Source organism: Equus quagga, chromosome 1 (genome assembly GCF_021613505.1).
Source record: "Equus quagga isolate Etosha38 chromosome 1, UCLA_HA_Equagga_1.0, whole genome shotgun sequence".
Lineage (NCBI taxonomy): Eukaryota > Metazoa > Chordata > Mammalia > Perissodactyla > Equidae > Equus > Equus quagga.
In genome coordinates, this window is record NC_060267.1 from 146,151,508 (window position 1) to 146,164,764 (window position 13,257).

General features: G+C 39.6%; 1 protein-coding gene across 6 annotated transcripts in view; it reads right to left on the reverse strand.

The window, feature by feature from the left end:
- The window catches only part of DLEC1 (DLEC1 cilia and flagella associated protein), a 66,397-nt gene that overhangs the window by 52,205 nt on the left and 935 nt on the right, over positions 1-13,257 (reverse strand). For 5 of the 6 annotated variants that reach the window (XR_006888534.1, XM_046660459.1, XM_046660463.1 and 2 more), the window contains exons 2-3: positions 12,574-12,724; positions 161-271 (exon numbers count right to left, since the gene is read on the reverse strand). Coding sequence is in view for 5 of the 6 variants with exons in the window: in XM_046660459.1 (XP_046516415.1) it covers positions 161-271; positions 12,574-12,724 (262 nt within the window). In the remaining variant the exon portion in view is untranslated. Of the gene's footprint in view, positions 1-160; positions 272-5,104; positions 5,226-12,573; positions 12,725-13,257 lie in introns of those variants that run through there. The other variant, XM_046660473.1, reaches the window with a different exon arrangement.

The window sequence follows — 13,257 nt, forward strand, 5'->3', positions numbered from 1 at the left end:
ACTCAGATTTGACATTCCCAATAGTCACTATCAAAATTTTTAAAAAGGGAAAAAAATATATGAATGAGGAAATAGCAGCAAAGGTGGCTGATGTGGTCTTGCTACTAAAGAACTTCTCTGGAATGATATCAGAGGCTCTAAGAATGTAAAGAAGCATTACCTTTAGGTGCAGAGCAAAATGGCACTGTATCGCTGTAGTAATCATCTGGGCAGATCAAATGATGTTTCTGCAGCAACTCATTATCCACACACCATCTGAAGACAGTCTTCACTACATAGAAGGGAACGAGGACAAAGGTGTTTCAAGCCAGGCTGACATTGAAGAACTTGTACCAGAACTTTTTCATCCTCCAAGCCTAAACATTCTAACAGAATTCTTTCTCAGAACCCTGTGGCAATTTTGAGATTTGAGAAACTAATCAGCAAGTGTTTACCAGCCACTTAAAAGAAGTCAACCTTTGGACAAGGCTGTGTTGTGGTATTATTTGAGCTAAAATACTGTCTCTCAAGGAGAAGTCTATAACATAATAGAATTAAGAGAAGTCTGGTAGATTGAACAAATGGCCCCAAATCTTCACCCTTCTCTGTATCCACGCCCTTTGCCATGTGACTTTGCAGTTCCTGCTACTAGACTCACAGGGCACTTCTCCACCCTTGACTTTGGCCATGTGACATGCTTTGGCCAATGAGACGTTAGCAGGGTGTGAAATATGTTGCACAGCAGAGCCATCCCTCTATGCCTTTGCCATCATCATGAGAAGAGCTTTCCTGGCCCTGAAAGGAGCTCCTGCCTCTTCATCTTGGACCTTGGTATGAATCTATATGGAGCAGACCAGAGCCCAACTTGCCTCAAAAAGTCAAGTTCAGTTGGACCCACAGCTTGAAGTCTGTTTAACCAGCCAAGCTCAAGCCAGTGTAGATCAGCCAATCCCCAACTGACCCACCGACCAATGAAAGAGAAAATCTCACTTAATAGAGTGGGAAGTCACTCATTAATATCGTTGGCTGGTGAGCCAAGAAACAGTAAAGATATTACTTAGAGGTATCCATAAGAATTAAAGCTAGAAATGGCCACTTTAAGCAAGTGGACTGAGGTTGGGAGAGATGAGGTAGAGGATTTTTTTTTTCAATAGACTTTATATTTTAGAGAGTTTTAGGTTTGTAGCAAAATTGAGCAGCAGGTACAGAGATTTCCCATATACCCACTATGCCCATACATGCATAGCCTCCCCCATTATCAACATCCCCCACCAGAGTAGTAGATTTGTTACAATTAACTATCCTGCATTGATACACCATTATCACCCAAAATGTGTAGTTTACAGCACAGTTCACTCTTGATGTCGTACACTCTATGGGTTTGGACAAATTTATAATGACATGGGTGGAGGCTTTTTATATGTCATTAGAAGCTTTTCTAAACTAATTTTTTTAAACCATGTATATTAATAATTTGATAAAAATTAAGGAATAAATAAGATGAATAGAAGACTTGGAAGTTTTCAAACTTGTTGCTTGCTCCATTAACCAATATGGTATCTTTAAATGGCCTTTCCCTTTGGAGGTTCCCTATAACCAAGGTTATAGGTGAAGAATACATGTTTCTCCCATCATATATGTTAATTTAGGAATTTTGAGGTTTGACCCAGTTATTTTAATAGTCAAGGTGTGAGGAGGAAAACAGAAATCACTCTATGTATATCATATACAAAGGGGTTGAATGTAGGGGATTATGGAATGGGAGAAAGAAGGTCAAGGAAGCCTTCATTAACAGCTTAAGCCAGCAGCACTGAGACAGAGGGTTCTCAAGAAATTATCTGGAAGCTGCTGTGAAACTCACAGCTCCTCCATCACCTGCCTGCTACCACTTCTTGTGAATAGCAGTCTCCCCTTCCAAAACACACCAAGGGTCTCTCATCAGTGACCTATCCTGGAACCGCTGAGGACAGGTACATTCTGGGAAATGCAGTCCCTGGCCTCTCTTTTGCAATACAGAGAGCTCAGCAGGGAGTGGCAGCAATGCCAAGTTGACACAAACCAGCCCAGTTCCCAAGGACTTTGGAGATGGCCTATTTGAAATATTAAAAGATAAAACTTCCACACAAAGGGCAAAGGCCATGTGGGAAGGAGATGTGTCCTCTCTTCTGATACCATTCTCCCCACATCCTCCCCCAGGGTGTGGGCAGTTAGGTGTTATGTCTGCAGAAGCAGGGGGCAGTTCGTTTATCAGATCTTTGGAAAGTCTCTCTCCATGTCCAGCCTGGATTATGTACCAGGTGAGCCTTGGAAAACCCTGCACTGGTCTTGTGACCATCCTCCTCCACCTGGGAAGTGTGGGCTTCACAATGACCATAGGCTCCTGAGCGTGGCTTTGCAAGAGGCTGGCTGTTTCGTTTCCCAAAAGATAATGTGGACAATTTATCAGCAAGGGAAGGGAATGAAAGGACAAGATGTTTTGCAGAATTCTGATCTTTCTCCATCTGTCTGGAGAATTTACACAGATTTGCTACCTTGTGACATCTGTATTAGCAAATAGAAAGGCTGCCTCTGTGCCTCAAATGAGAAAAGTATCGGGGGGGCCGGCCCCGTGGCCGAGTGGTTAAGTTCACACGCTCTGCCTCAGTGGCCCAGGGTTTCACTGGTTTGAATCCTGGGTGCTGACATGGCAACGCTCATCAAGCCGTGCTGAGGCGGCATCCCACATGTCACAACCAGGAGGACCCACAACTAAAAATATACAACTATGTACCAGGGGGCTTTGGGGAGAAAAAGGAAAAATAAAATCTTTAAAAAGAGAAAGAAAAAGGTATCAGGGGCATGTCCTCACCATCAATCATCTAAGTTATAGAAGAGGTTCATGGGTCACCTTGCCCCGCCCTGAGAAACAGGAACCAGAGGGGTGTCCACGGATCTGCATTAAGGTCTCCACTTCTGCTACTTTTGAAATAAAAGAAACATTACCAGCAGAAGACTGAGAAACCAGGGCAGATAATGTCTGATTATAACAATATTATCGTGGGTAAAAAATAAAATGAAGGTCATTGAAAAATTCTCCCAACTGATGTTTGTTTCCCAGTTCTCAATATTTTATTTCATTTTCATTAAAAAAAAACCCACCACCCAAACAATTATTTGGTCTCCCCTAATCTCCAGCCAAAAGAATCCTACCAAAGACAGGGATAGTATCTCACTCCCAGGGCTCAGGGCATACCAGGCAACCAATACAACCTCCTGAGAATCTGCTACTAGTAATCTCTGTCTAAATCTACAATTGAGGGAGGGGTCCTGGCAGCTATATGACTCTGCTTGGTGGAGGGGCAAGCAGGAGGAAAGAAGGAACCCGCGCTGAGTGTTCACCAACTAACAGGATCTGAGCGTCTAAGGTGGCAGGCCAGACAAAGGATAGGGCCTCACGCCCAGAGCCATACCCTAAGGGAAGTCATCTACACCTGTGTGACACTGCGCCTGGTCAATGATCCTTCCTCCTCCTCCTGACTGAAGAAAGAGATGGGCTCTGACAGCAGACACACTCAAGTTCAAACATGGGTCCCAGCCCTTCTGGGCTGTGGGAATTTAGGGAAGTTTATTTGATTTTCTCTCTAAGCTTGGTTCTCATACCTGTAAAATGGAGAGAAAGCCTACCTCAGAAGGTCATTGCAAGGATTCAGTGGGATAACCTATGCAGCGCATCTCCCACAGCATCTGGTCCCTAGAAGTGTGATGGACCCCATAAGGGTAATGCCTTTCTGAGCCACTACATCTTCTGCTTTTCCCTCCCTCCAGGTCACAGATATGTCAGGTCTCCCAACCCTAAAAGCACTGTCCCTTCTGCCTCCTGCACTGGAAAATGATAATTTTCAGGGATGCAGGAGGATAGACCAAAGTCTTGGAGGAAATAAAAGGAACCAGGGCTTCTTGGAGAAATGGCTGATTCCAGGTCTGGGGCAATAAATACACAAGATGAACCTGGAACATGTGACCATTCCCAAAATAAGGAATGTTATAAAAGACAACGGATGTTGCATCAAGAGAGTTAGGAGTCAAGCTGAAATGGCTCCAGGTGGCCAAAGATGGGACAACTTGAGCATCAATAAGGATAATAAATACAAGTGTAGTTATGAAATCCATGAGTTCACAATGATACTATAAAAATGAACCAAACAAACCTCATTAGCGCCTTCAGAAGATGCTAGTGGAGCCAACCTATTATTTTAAAAACTGGCAAATAAGATGAAAGGATTAATTCTGTCCCTACCTTGGGGTAACCAAAGTAGTTGCTGAAATGTTTCTCTTTATAGAGGTACTCCAGTACCATTAGCATTTCATTATAATTTACGACCCCTAATGAAATAATAGATCCAGACAAAGGCTGCCAGCATCATAAAAAGAGAGACATCAGGGGCTGGCCCCATGGCCGAGTGGTTAAGTTCGCGTGCTCCGCTGCAGATGGTCCAGTGTTTCATCGGTTCGAATCCTGGGCGCGGACATGGCCCTGCTCATCAAACCACGCTGAGGCAGCGTTCCACATGCCACAACTAGGAGGACCCACAACGAAGAACATACAACTATGTACTAGGGGGCTTTGGGGAGAAAAATAAAAAAAATAAAATCTTAAAAAAATAAATAAATAAATAAATAAATAAAAAGAGAGACGTCAGACATCGTGCACCTCTTGAAGGAAGCACACGGAATCAGAACCACCTGAAGTGGTCTTGCCCCTTTCCCCAAAAACCTGAACCTAAACCTCATGAAGTCTCTAGAAATAATTACTGAACTGCAGGAAATACAGGGATCATTAGACTAGGTTAAATGACACACAACATTGAAATCTGCAAAACCCAGACTATGGACAAGTCTATAAGAAAAATAACCCAATTTCTTTAACAAAAATTGATTAAAGAAAGTATCACCAGAGAGGTATTGAGAAAAGTTTTCAGTGAATGCTGGTGCTGTGGTGATGGAGCTTTGATGAGGAACAAGATATTGGTGAAATCTGAGAATACCTCTCCACAAAATACTAGTCAATTACAATTTAATTTGGAGAATTTAATATGGAGAACTCCAGCAGACATCAACCTGACGAGGTGAGCAAGGTCAACATCACCTATGCTTTCTGATGTGCCACAGTGAGAAGAGCGCAGCATAATTTATGTGACGTTGCTGCCAAGGATGAGCCTGAGTCCAGTCATGAAGAAACATTGGAACCATCCCACAGAATGAAAGGCCTGTCAAGAAGTGTAAAGAAAGAGGATTATGGGAAGATGTGGAGTAGGAAGCACCAGAAATCTGCCTCTCTACCCAGACAATAATTGCACTGGCAGAATCAGTCTAATGTAACTATTTTGGAACTCTGGAGTCAGTTGAGGGCCTATAAATTCCAGGGGAAGACTTGGACATTAAAGCGCAATTAACTTCAGCTCTTGGTACCACTGCAGCTACCCTTTCCCCATCCCAGCCCCAGGAAAGGCATCTATGCATGTGTTCCTGGAGCAACATGCACACAGTTTGTGGGAGCCAGGGTGAGCACAAAGGACTCTGGTCTCTAAATATCAGGGATCTATGCTCTGATCGCAGATTACTGCTTCTGATCACAGAGGTTGTAGACAAAGAGGTCAGTAGCTTTTGTTGTTGCACCTTTCCTACCGTTGCACCACCACCCCCTCCAGCTAAAGTGACTTCCAGGGAATTTAAAGGGCCGTCACCTCCCCACCACCCTATTCATCCTGCTCTTTTTCCCCTTTTGGGAACCAGATATTAAAGACTAGGACATTCAAAAACAACTGCCTATAAGGGGAAAATGAGAACATGACCACACACGCCCAGGGAAAGGCTCAGAAAAGACCCGAGAAGACCTTAAGTTTACACCTCAGGCTGACCCTCAGCACAGACAGCCTACAATAATTTAAATAAACAAAAACAATAACAAAACCCAGCAAACTCTGGGGAAGGGGGAGAATGTGACTTCCAGAGTTATCACATTATTAGATTCAAATACCCAGTCTACGATAAAAAAAAAAAATCACAACATACAAACAAACAGGAAAATATGGCTCATTCAAAGTGAAAAAATAAATCAACAGAAACTGTCCCTGAAAAAGACCTGACTGCAGATCTACTAGACAGACTTTAAAACAGTTGCCTTAAAGATGCTCATAGAACTAAAGGAAGATGTGGATAAAGTCAGGAAAACTATGTATGAACAAAATGGAAATATTAATAAAGAGGGGGCTGGCCTAGTGGCATAGTGGTTAAGTTCGCACACTCTGCTTTGGTGGCGCGGGGTTCACAGGTTCCAATCCTGGGCATGGACCTAGCACCGCTCATCAAGCCACACTGTGGTGGGCAGTGTCTCACATAAAATAGAGGAAGACTGACACATATGTTTGCTCAGGGTCACTACTCCTTAAGCAAAAAAGAGGAAGACTGGCAACAAGTGTTTGCTCAGGGCCAATCTTTCTCACACACAAAAAAGATTAATGAAGAGAGTGAAAACCTAAAAAGAAATCAAAAGAAATTTTGGAGCTGAAAAGTACAATAACTGAAATGAAAAATTCACCATCAAAGGGATTCAAAGTCAGATTTGAGCAAGCAGAAGAAAGAATCACTAAACTTGAAGACAGAACAATGGAAATTATTGAGTCTGAGGAATAGAAAGGAAAAAGACCAGAGAAAAGTGAACAGAGCCTATGGGACCTGTGGGATACCATCAAGTGGACCAACATTCACATGTGAGAGCCCCAGAAGAAGAGAGAGAAAGGGGCAGAGAGAATATTTGAAGAAATAATGGCTGAAAACTTCCCAAATTTGATGATATACATGAATATAAACACCCAAGAAGTTCAACAAACTATAAGTAAGACGAACTCACATCAAGATACATTATAATCAAACTTTTGAAAGCCAGAGACAAAGGGAGACTCTTGAAAGCAGCAACAGAGAAGCAACTCATTATATACAGGGGATCCTCAATAAGGTTATCAGCAGATTTCTCATCAGAAATCTCGGAGGCCAGAAGGCAGTGGGTCAATATATTCAAAATGCTAACAGGAAAAACTGTCAACTAAGAATCCTATATCCATGGGGCTGGCCCTGTGGCCGAGTGGTTAAGTTCACGTGCTCTGCTTCAGCAGCCCAGGGTTTCACTGGTTCGGATCCTGGGCACGGATATGCACCACTCATTAGGCCATGATGAGGCGGCATCCAACATGCCACAACTAGGACCCACAACTAAAATACACAACTACGTACTGGGAAGAAAAAGCAGAAAAAAAAAAAAAGAAGATTGGCAACAGTTGTTAGCTCAGGTACCAATCTTTAAAAAAAAAAAAGAGACTCCTATATCCAACAAAACTGTCCTTCAAAAGTGAGAGAGAAATTAAGACATTCTCAGATAAACAAAAGCTGAGGGAGTTTGTTACCACTAAGACTTGTCCTGTGAGAAATGCCCAACGGAGTCCTGCAGGTGAAATGAAAGGTCACTAGACAGTAACTTGAAGCTGTATGGAGAGATAAAGATCTTGATAAAGGTAAATACGTGGGAAATTATAAAAAATTTCTATATGATTTAAGAGACTAATATAAAGAAAGAAAAAAAAACTATTAGTCTAAATGCTAATATTATAGTAACTTCAGTTTGTAACTTGAAGCCTTGTCTTTTACATAATTCAAGAGACAAATGCCTTTAAAAGAATTATTAGTTTATGTTTCTGGGCACACAATGTATAAAGATGTAATTTTGTGACATCAACAACTGAAAGGGGTGGGTATGGAGCTGTAAAGAAGCACAGTCTTAGCACGTTATTGAAGTTAAGATGGTATAAATTCAAATTAAAGTGTTACAACTTTAGGCTGTTAAATGTAATCCCGATAGTAATTGCAAAGAAAACAGCTATTAAACATACACAAAAAGAAATAAGAAAGGAATTTAAACATTTCACTACAAAAAATTGACTAAACACAAAAGAAGATAGTAATGCAGGAAATGAGAGATAAAAGAGCTATTAGTCATATAGAAAAAAGAGCAAAATGACAGAAGTGCTTCCTTATCAGTAATTACTTTAAATGTAAATGGATTAAACTCTCCAATCAAAGGACAGAGATTGGCAGAATAGATAAAAAGACATGATCCAAATATATGACATGTACAAGAGACTCACTTTATTTTTTTTCAATTATTTTATTAAAATCATAAAGGTAAGAGACTCACTTTAGATCCAAAGACACAAACAGACTGAAAGTGAAAGGGTGAAAAAAGATATCCCACGCAAATAGTAACCAAAAGAGAGCAGGGATGGCTATACTAATTTCAGACAAAATAGACTTCAAATCAAAAGGTTATAAGACACAAATAAGGACATTATACATTAATAAAAGGTTTGATACAGCAAGAAGATATAACAATTATAAACATTTAAACACCTAATGACAGACCATCAGAATAATGAAGCAAAAATTGACAGAACTGAGGGGAGTAATAACTAGTTCTACAATAATAGTTGGAGACTTGAATACCCTACTCACAATAATGGATAGAACAACCCGACGGAAGATAAGGAAACATAAGACTTAAATAATACAGTAGACCAACCAGATCTAACAGACTTATACACAACACTCCCCAACAACAGCAGCAGGCACGTCTTTCTCACGGGCACATGGGACGTTTCCCAGACCATATGTTAGGCCACAAATTAAGTCTCAATAGGTTTAAAAAGAAATATATCATATAAAGTTTCTTCTCTGACCACAACGAGATGAAGTTAGCAATCAATAACATAAGGAAAACTGAAAAATTCACTAAATTGTAGAGATTAAACAACATACTTTTAAACAGCCAATGGATCAAAGAAGAAATCACAAGAGAAATCAGAAAATACTTAGAGACAAATGAAAATGAAAACACAACATACCAAAACTTATGGGACGCAGTGAAAGTGATGCTAAGGAGGAAATTTAGAGCTATAAACACATTAAAAAACAAGAAAGATCTCAAATCAACAACCTAACTTTATAATGCAAGGAACTAGAAAAAGAACAAACTAAACACAAAGCTAGCAGAAGGAATGAAATAATAAAAATTAGAGCATAGAGAATCAAAGTAGAGAACAGAAAAACAATAGAGAAAATCAATGAACCCAAAAGTTGATTCTTCGAAGAGATCAACAAAATTACAAAACTTTAGCTGTATCAACTGAAAAAAAAGAGAGAGATGACTCAAATGACTAAAATCAGACATGAAAGTGGGGACATTACTACCAATTCTACATAAATAAAGAGGATTATAAGAGAGTACTAGGAACAACTCTACACCAACAAATTGGATAACATAGATGAAATGGACAAATTCCTAGAAACACAAAATCAACAAAGACAAAATCATAAAGAAATAGAAAATCTAAAGTGATCTATAACTAGTAAGGAGATTGAATCAAAGATGTCCCAACAAAGAAATGCCTTGCACCCAATGGCTTCATTGCTGAATTCTATTAAACATTTAAAGAACTAATATCAATTCGTCTCAAATGTTTCCAAAATTCGAAGAGTAGGGAACACTTCTTAACTCATCCTATGAAGCCAGCATTACCCTGATACCAAAGTCAGACAAAGACACTATGAGAAAAGAAAACTACAGATCAATATCCCTTATGAACACACAGGCAAAAGTCCTTAACAAAATACTAGCAAATCAAATTCAGCAGCATATTAAATGGATTATACACCATGACAAAGTGAGATCTATTCCTGGAATTGCAAGGATGGTTCAACATATGAAAACTGATCAATGCAATATACCACACAAACAAAGTGAAGGGGAAAAAAATCACACGATCATCTCAACTGATGCAGAAAAAAACATTTGACAAAATTCAACACCCTTTCATGACAAAAACACTAAAAAAACTAGGAATAGAAGGAAAGGAACTACCTCAACATAATAAAAGTCATAGATGAAAACCCACAGCAAACATCATACTCAATGGTGAAAAACTGAAAGATCTTCCTCTAAGATCAAGAACAAAGCAAGAAAACATGCCTTCACCATTTCTATTCAGCATAGTACCGGAAGTTTTAATCAGAGCAATTAGTCAAGAAAAAAAATAAAAGGCATCCAAATTGGAAAGAAAGAAGTAAAATTCTCTCTGATTGCAGATGATATGGTCTTATATGTAGAAAATCCTCAAGATCCCACAAAAAAAGTGTTAGAATGAATAAATGAATTCAGCAAAGTAGCAGGACTGAAAGGCAACACGCAAAAATCAGTTGCATTTCTATACACTAACAACAAACAATATGAAAGTAAAATTATGAAAACAATTCGATTTACAATAGCATCAAAAAGAATAAAATACTTAAAAGCCAACCAAGAAGGTGAAAGACTTGTACAATGAAAAGTACAAAACATTGCTGAAAGAAATTAAAGAAGACAAATAAATGGAAATACATCCCATGTTCATGGATTGGAAGACTTAATATTGTTAAAATGTCAGTACTACCCAAAGTAATATACAGATTCAGTGCAATCCCTATCAAAATCCCAATGATGTTTTTCGCAGAAATAGAAAAACCCATTCTAAAATTCATGTGGAATTTCAAGGAGTCCTCAATAGCCACAACAATCTTGAAAAAGAACAAACAAAGCTGGAGGACTCACACTTCCTGATTTCAAAACTTACTGCAAAGCTACAGCAATCAAAACAATATGGTACTGGCATAAAGACAGACATAGAGACCAATGAAACAGAACAAAAAGCCCAGAAGTAAACCCTCACATATATGGTCAAATGACTTTTGACAAGGGTGCCAAAACCATTTGATGAGAAAAGGACAGTCTTTTCAACAAATGGCACTGGGAAAATTGGATATTCTCATGCAAGACTGAAGTTGGACCCTTATCTAACACCACATAAAAAAATTAACTCAAAATTAATCAAAGACCTGAATGTAAGACCTAAAACAGTAACACTCTGAGAAGAAACCATAGGGCAAAATCTTCATAACATTGGATTTAACAATGATTTCTTGGATACGACACCAAAGGCACAGGCAACAAAAGAAAGAACAGACAAACTGGGCTTCATGAAAATTAAAATTTTTGTGCATCAAAAAACACTACCAACAGAGTAAAAAGGCAACCCACAGAATGGGAGAAAATATTTGCAAGTCATATATCTAATGGGATGAATATCCAGAATACATAGAGAATTCCTAAAACTCAACAGCAGAAACATCAATTTAAAAAATGGGCTCAAACAGACATTTCTCCAAAGAAGATATACAAATGACCAATAAGCACATGAAAAAATGTTCAATATCACTAATTGGCAAGGAAATGCATATCAAAACTACAATAAGATACCACCTCATACTCATGAGAATGGGTACTATCAAAAACAAACAAACCAGAAATCAAGTGTCAGTGAGGATGTGGAAAAATGGAAATCCTTATGCACTGTTGGTGGGAATGTAAAATGGTACAGCCACTGTGGAAAACAGTATGGCGATTCCTCAAAAAATTAAAACTATAACCACCATATATGATCCAGCCATTTCACTTCTGGGTATATACCCAAAAGAATTGAAAGCAGTGTCTCAAAGAGTTCTTTGTACATCTGTGTTCATAGCAGCATTACTTCGAATAGCCAATATGTGGAAGCAACCCAAGTGTCCACTAACAAATGATGAATAAGCAAAATGTGGTGTGTGTATATATACATATATATATATATATACATACACACACACAATGGAATATTATTCAGCCTTAAAGATGAAGGAAATTCTGCAATATGTTACAACATGCATGAACCTTGAAATTATGCTAAGTAAAATAAGCCATTTGCAAAAAAACAAATACTGCATGATTCCACTTATATGAAGCACTTAGAGTAATCAAAATCATAGAGACAGAAAGTAGAATGATAGTTGCCAGGGCTTGGGGTTGGGGTAAGGGGGAAGGGGGATTTATTGTTTAATGGGTAGAGAGTTTCAGTTTTACAGGATGAAAAGAATTATGGAGATGGATGGTGATGATGGTTGTATAACATTATGAATGTATTTAATGCCACTGAACTGTACACTTAAAAATGGTTAAGGTGGTAAATTTTATGTTATATGCAATTTTACCATAATAAAAGAAAATTGGGGGAAAAAAACCAACCAACTATCAAGAACATGAAAGACAGGAAAAGATCAAGAAATTGTTCCAAACTCAAGAGTCTAAAACAAAGACAAGACAATCACATGCAACATGACTTCCCAGACAGGATCCTGCACCAAAGAAGAGAAATAGCCACTGTGGAACAGCTGGTGAAAACTGAATGGGATTTGTGAATTCGTGGTGAATGTTGCACCAATGCTGATTTCTTGGCTTGGAGGGTTGTATGCTGGTTATGTAGAAGAGTGTCCCTGTTTTGGGGACATGCACACTGGAGTGTTTTATGGTAATAAAACATTACGTCTGCAACTTGCTCTCCAAATGTTCAGAATAAGACTAGAGAGTGGGCAATGAATGCAGTAATATATTAACATCTGGGGAACCAGGGTGAAGGGCATATGGGAGTTCTTTATACACACCTGGAGGCATCTTGATGAAGGTCTCAAGGACGGATACTTTGGCCTGGTGCATCACCTGCTCTTTCTCCGCCAGGGCCCGTGCGCGGGCCTGAATGATATGTCTCTCCAACATTTCGACCTCATCCAGCCGTTGCTTATAGATCTCCCGAATCTGGCAGGTGGATGATCAAATGCACGGAAATATGGTGAGATCACATGGCTTTACTCAACCTCACTCCAGCATCAGGGCTTCTCATGAAGCATAGAAGAGCAGTCATAGAACTATGGAGACCATCTGGTCCAACCTAACAGATGTGAAAACTGAGACTCACAGAGGGAAACAGCTTAAAGGTTTCATAGCAAAGTCAGTAACAGAGTCAAGCCTGAAACCCTGTCTCCTGACTCCTGGTTTCACAGTAAAGAGAGCTGCCATCCAAACTCTGGGAAATACCAAATACAAGTTAGCACCCCACCTGTGGTAGACAAAGCGTTGTGCCACTCAGATCTCTTCTTCAAGGAAGCACTTGCTACCTTGGTTGCAGAAAGCTAGTGAGTAGACAGCCTCCAGCTGTCAGCTCCTTCAAAGTTTGCCTCAGCTGCTTGAAAGCGCTCACCCGAGACTCCCCTGAAGGGAGTCGTCAGCAGTCAGACGCAGAAGAGCGTATCCAAGCCCGCTGCTTTCCTCCTGGTACAGATGAGGAAGCA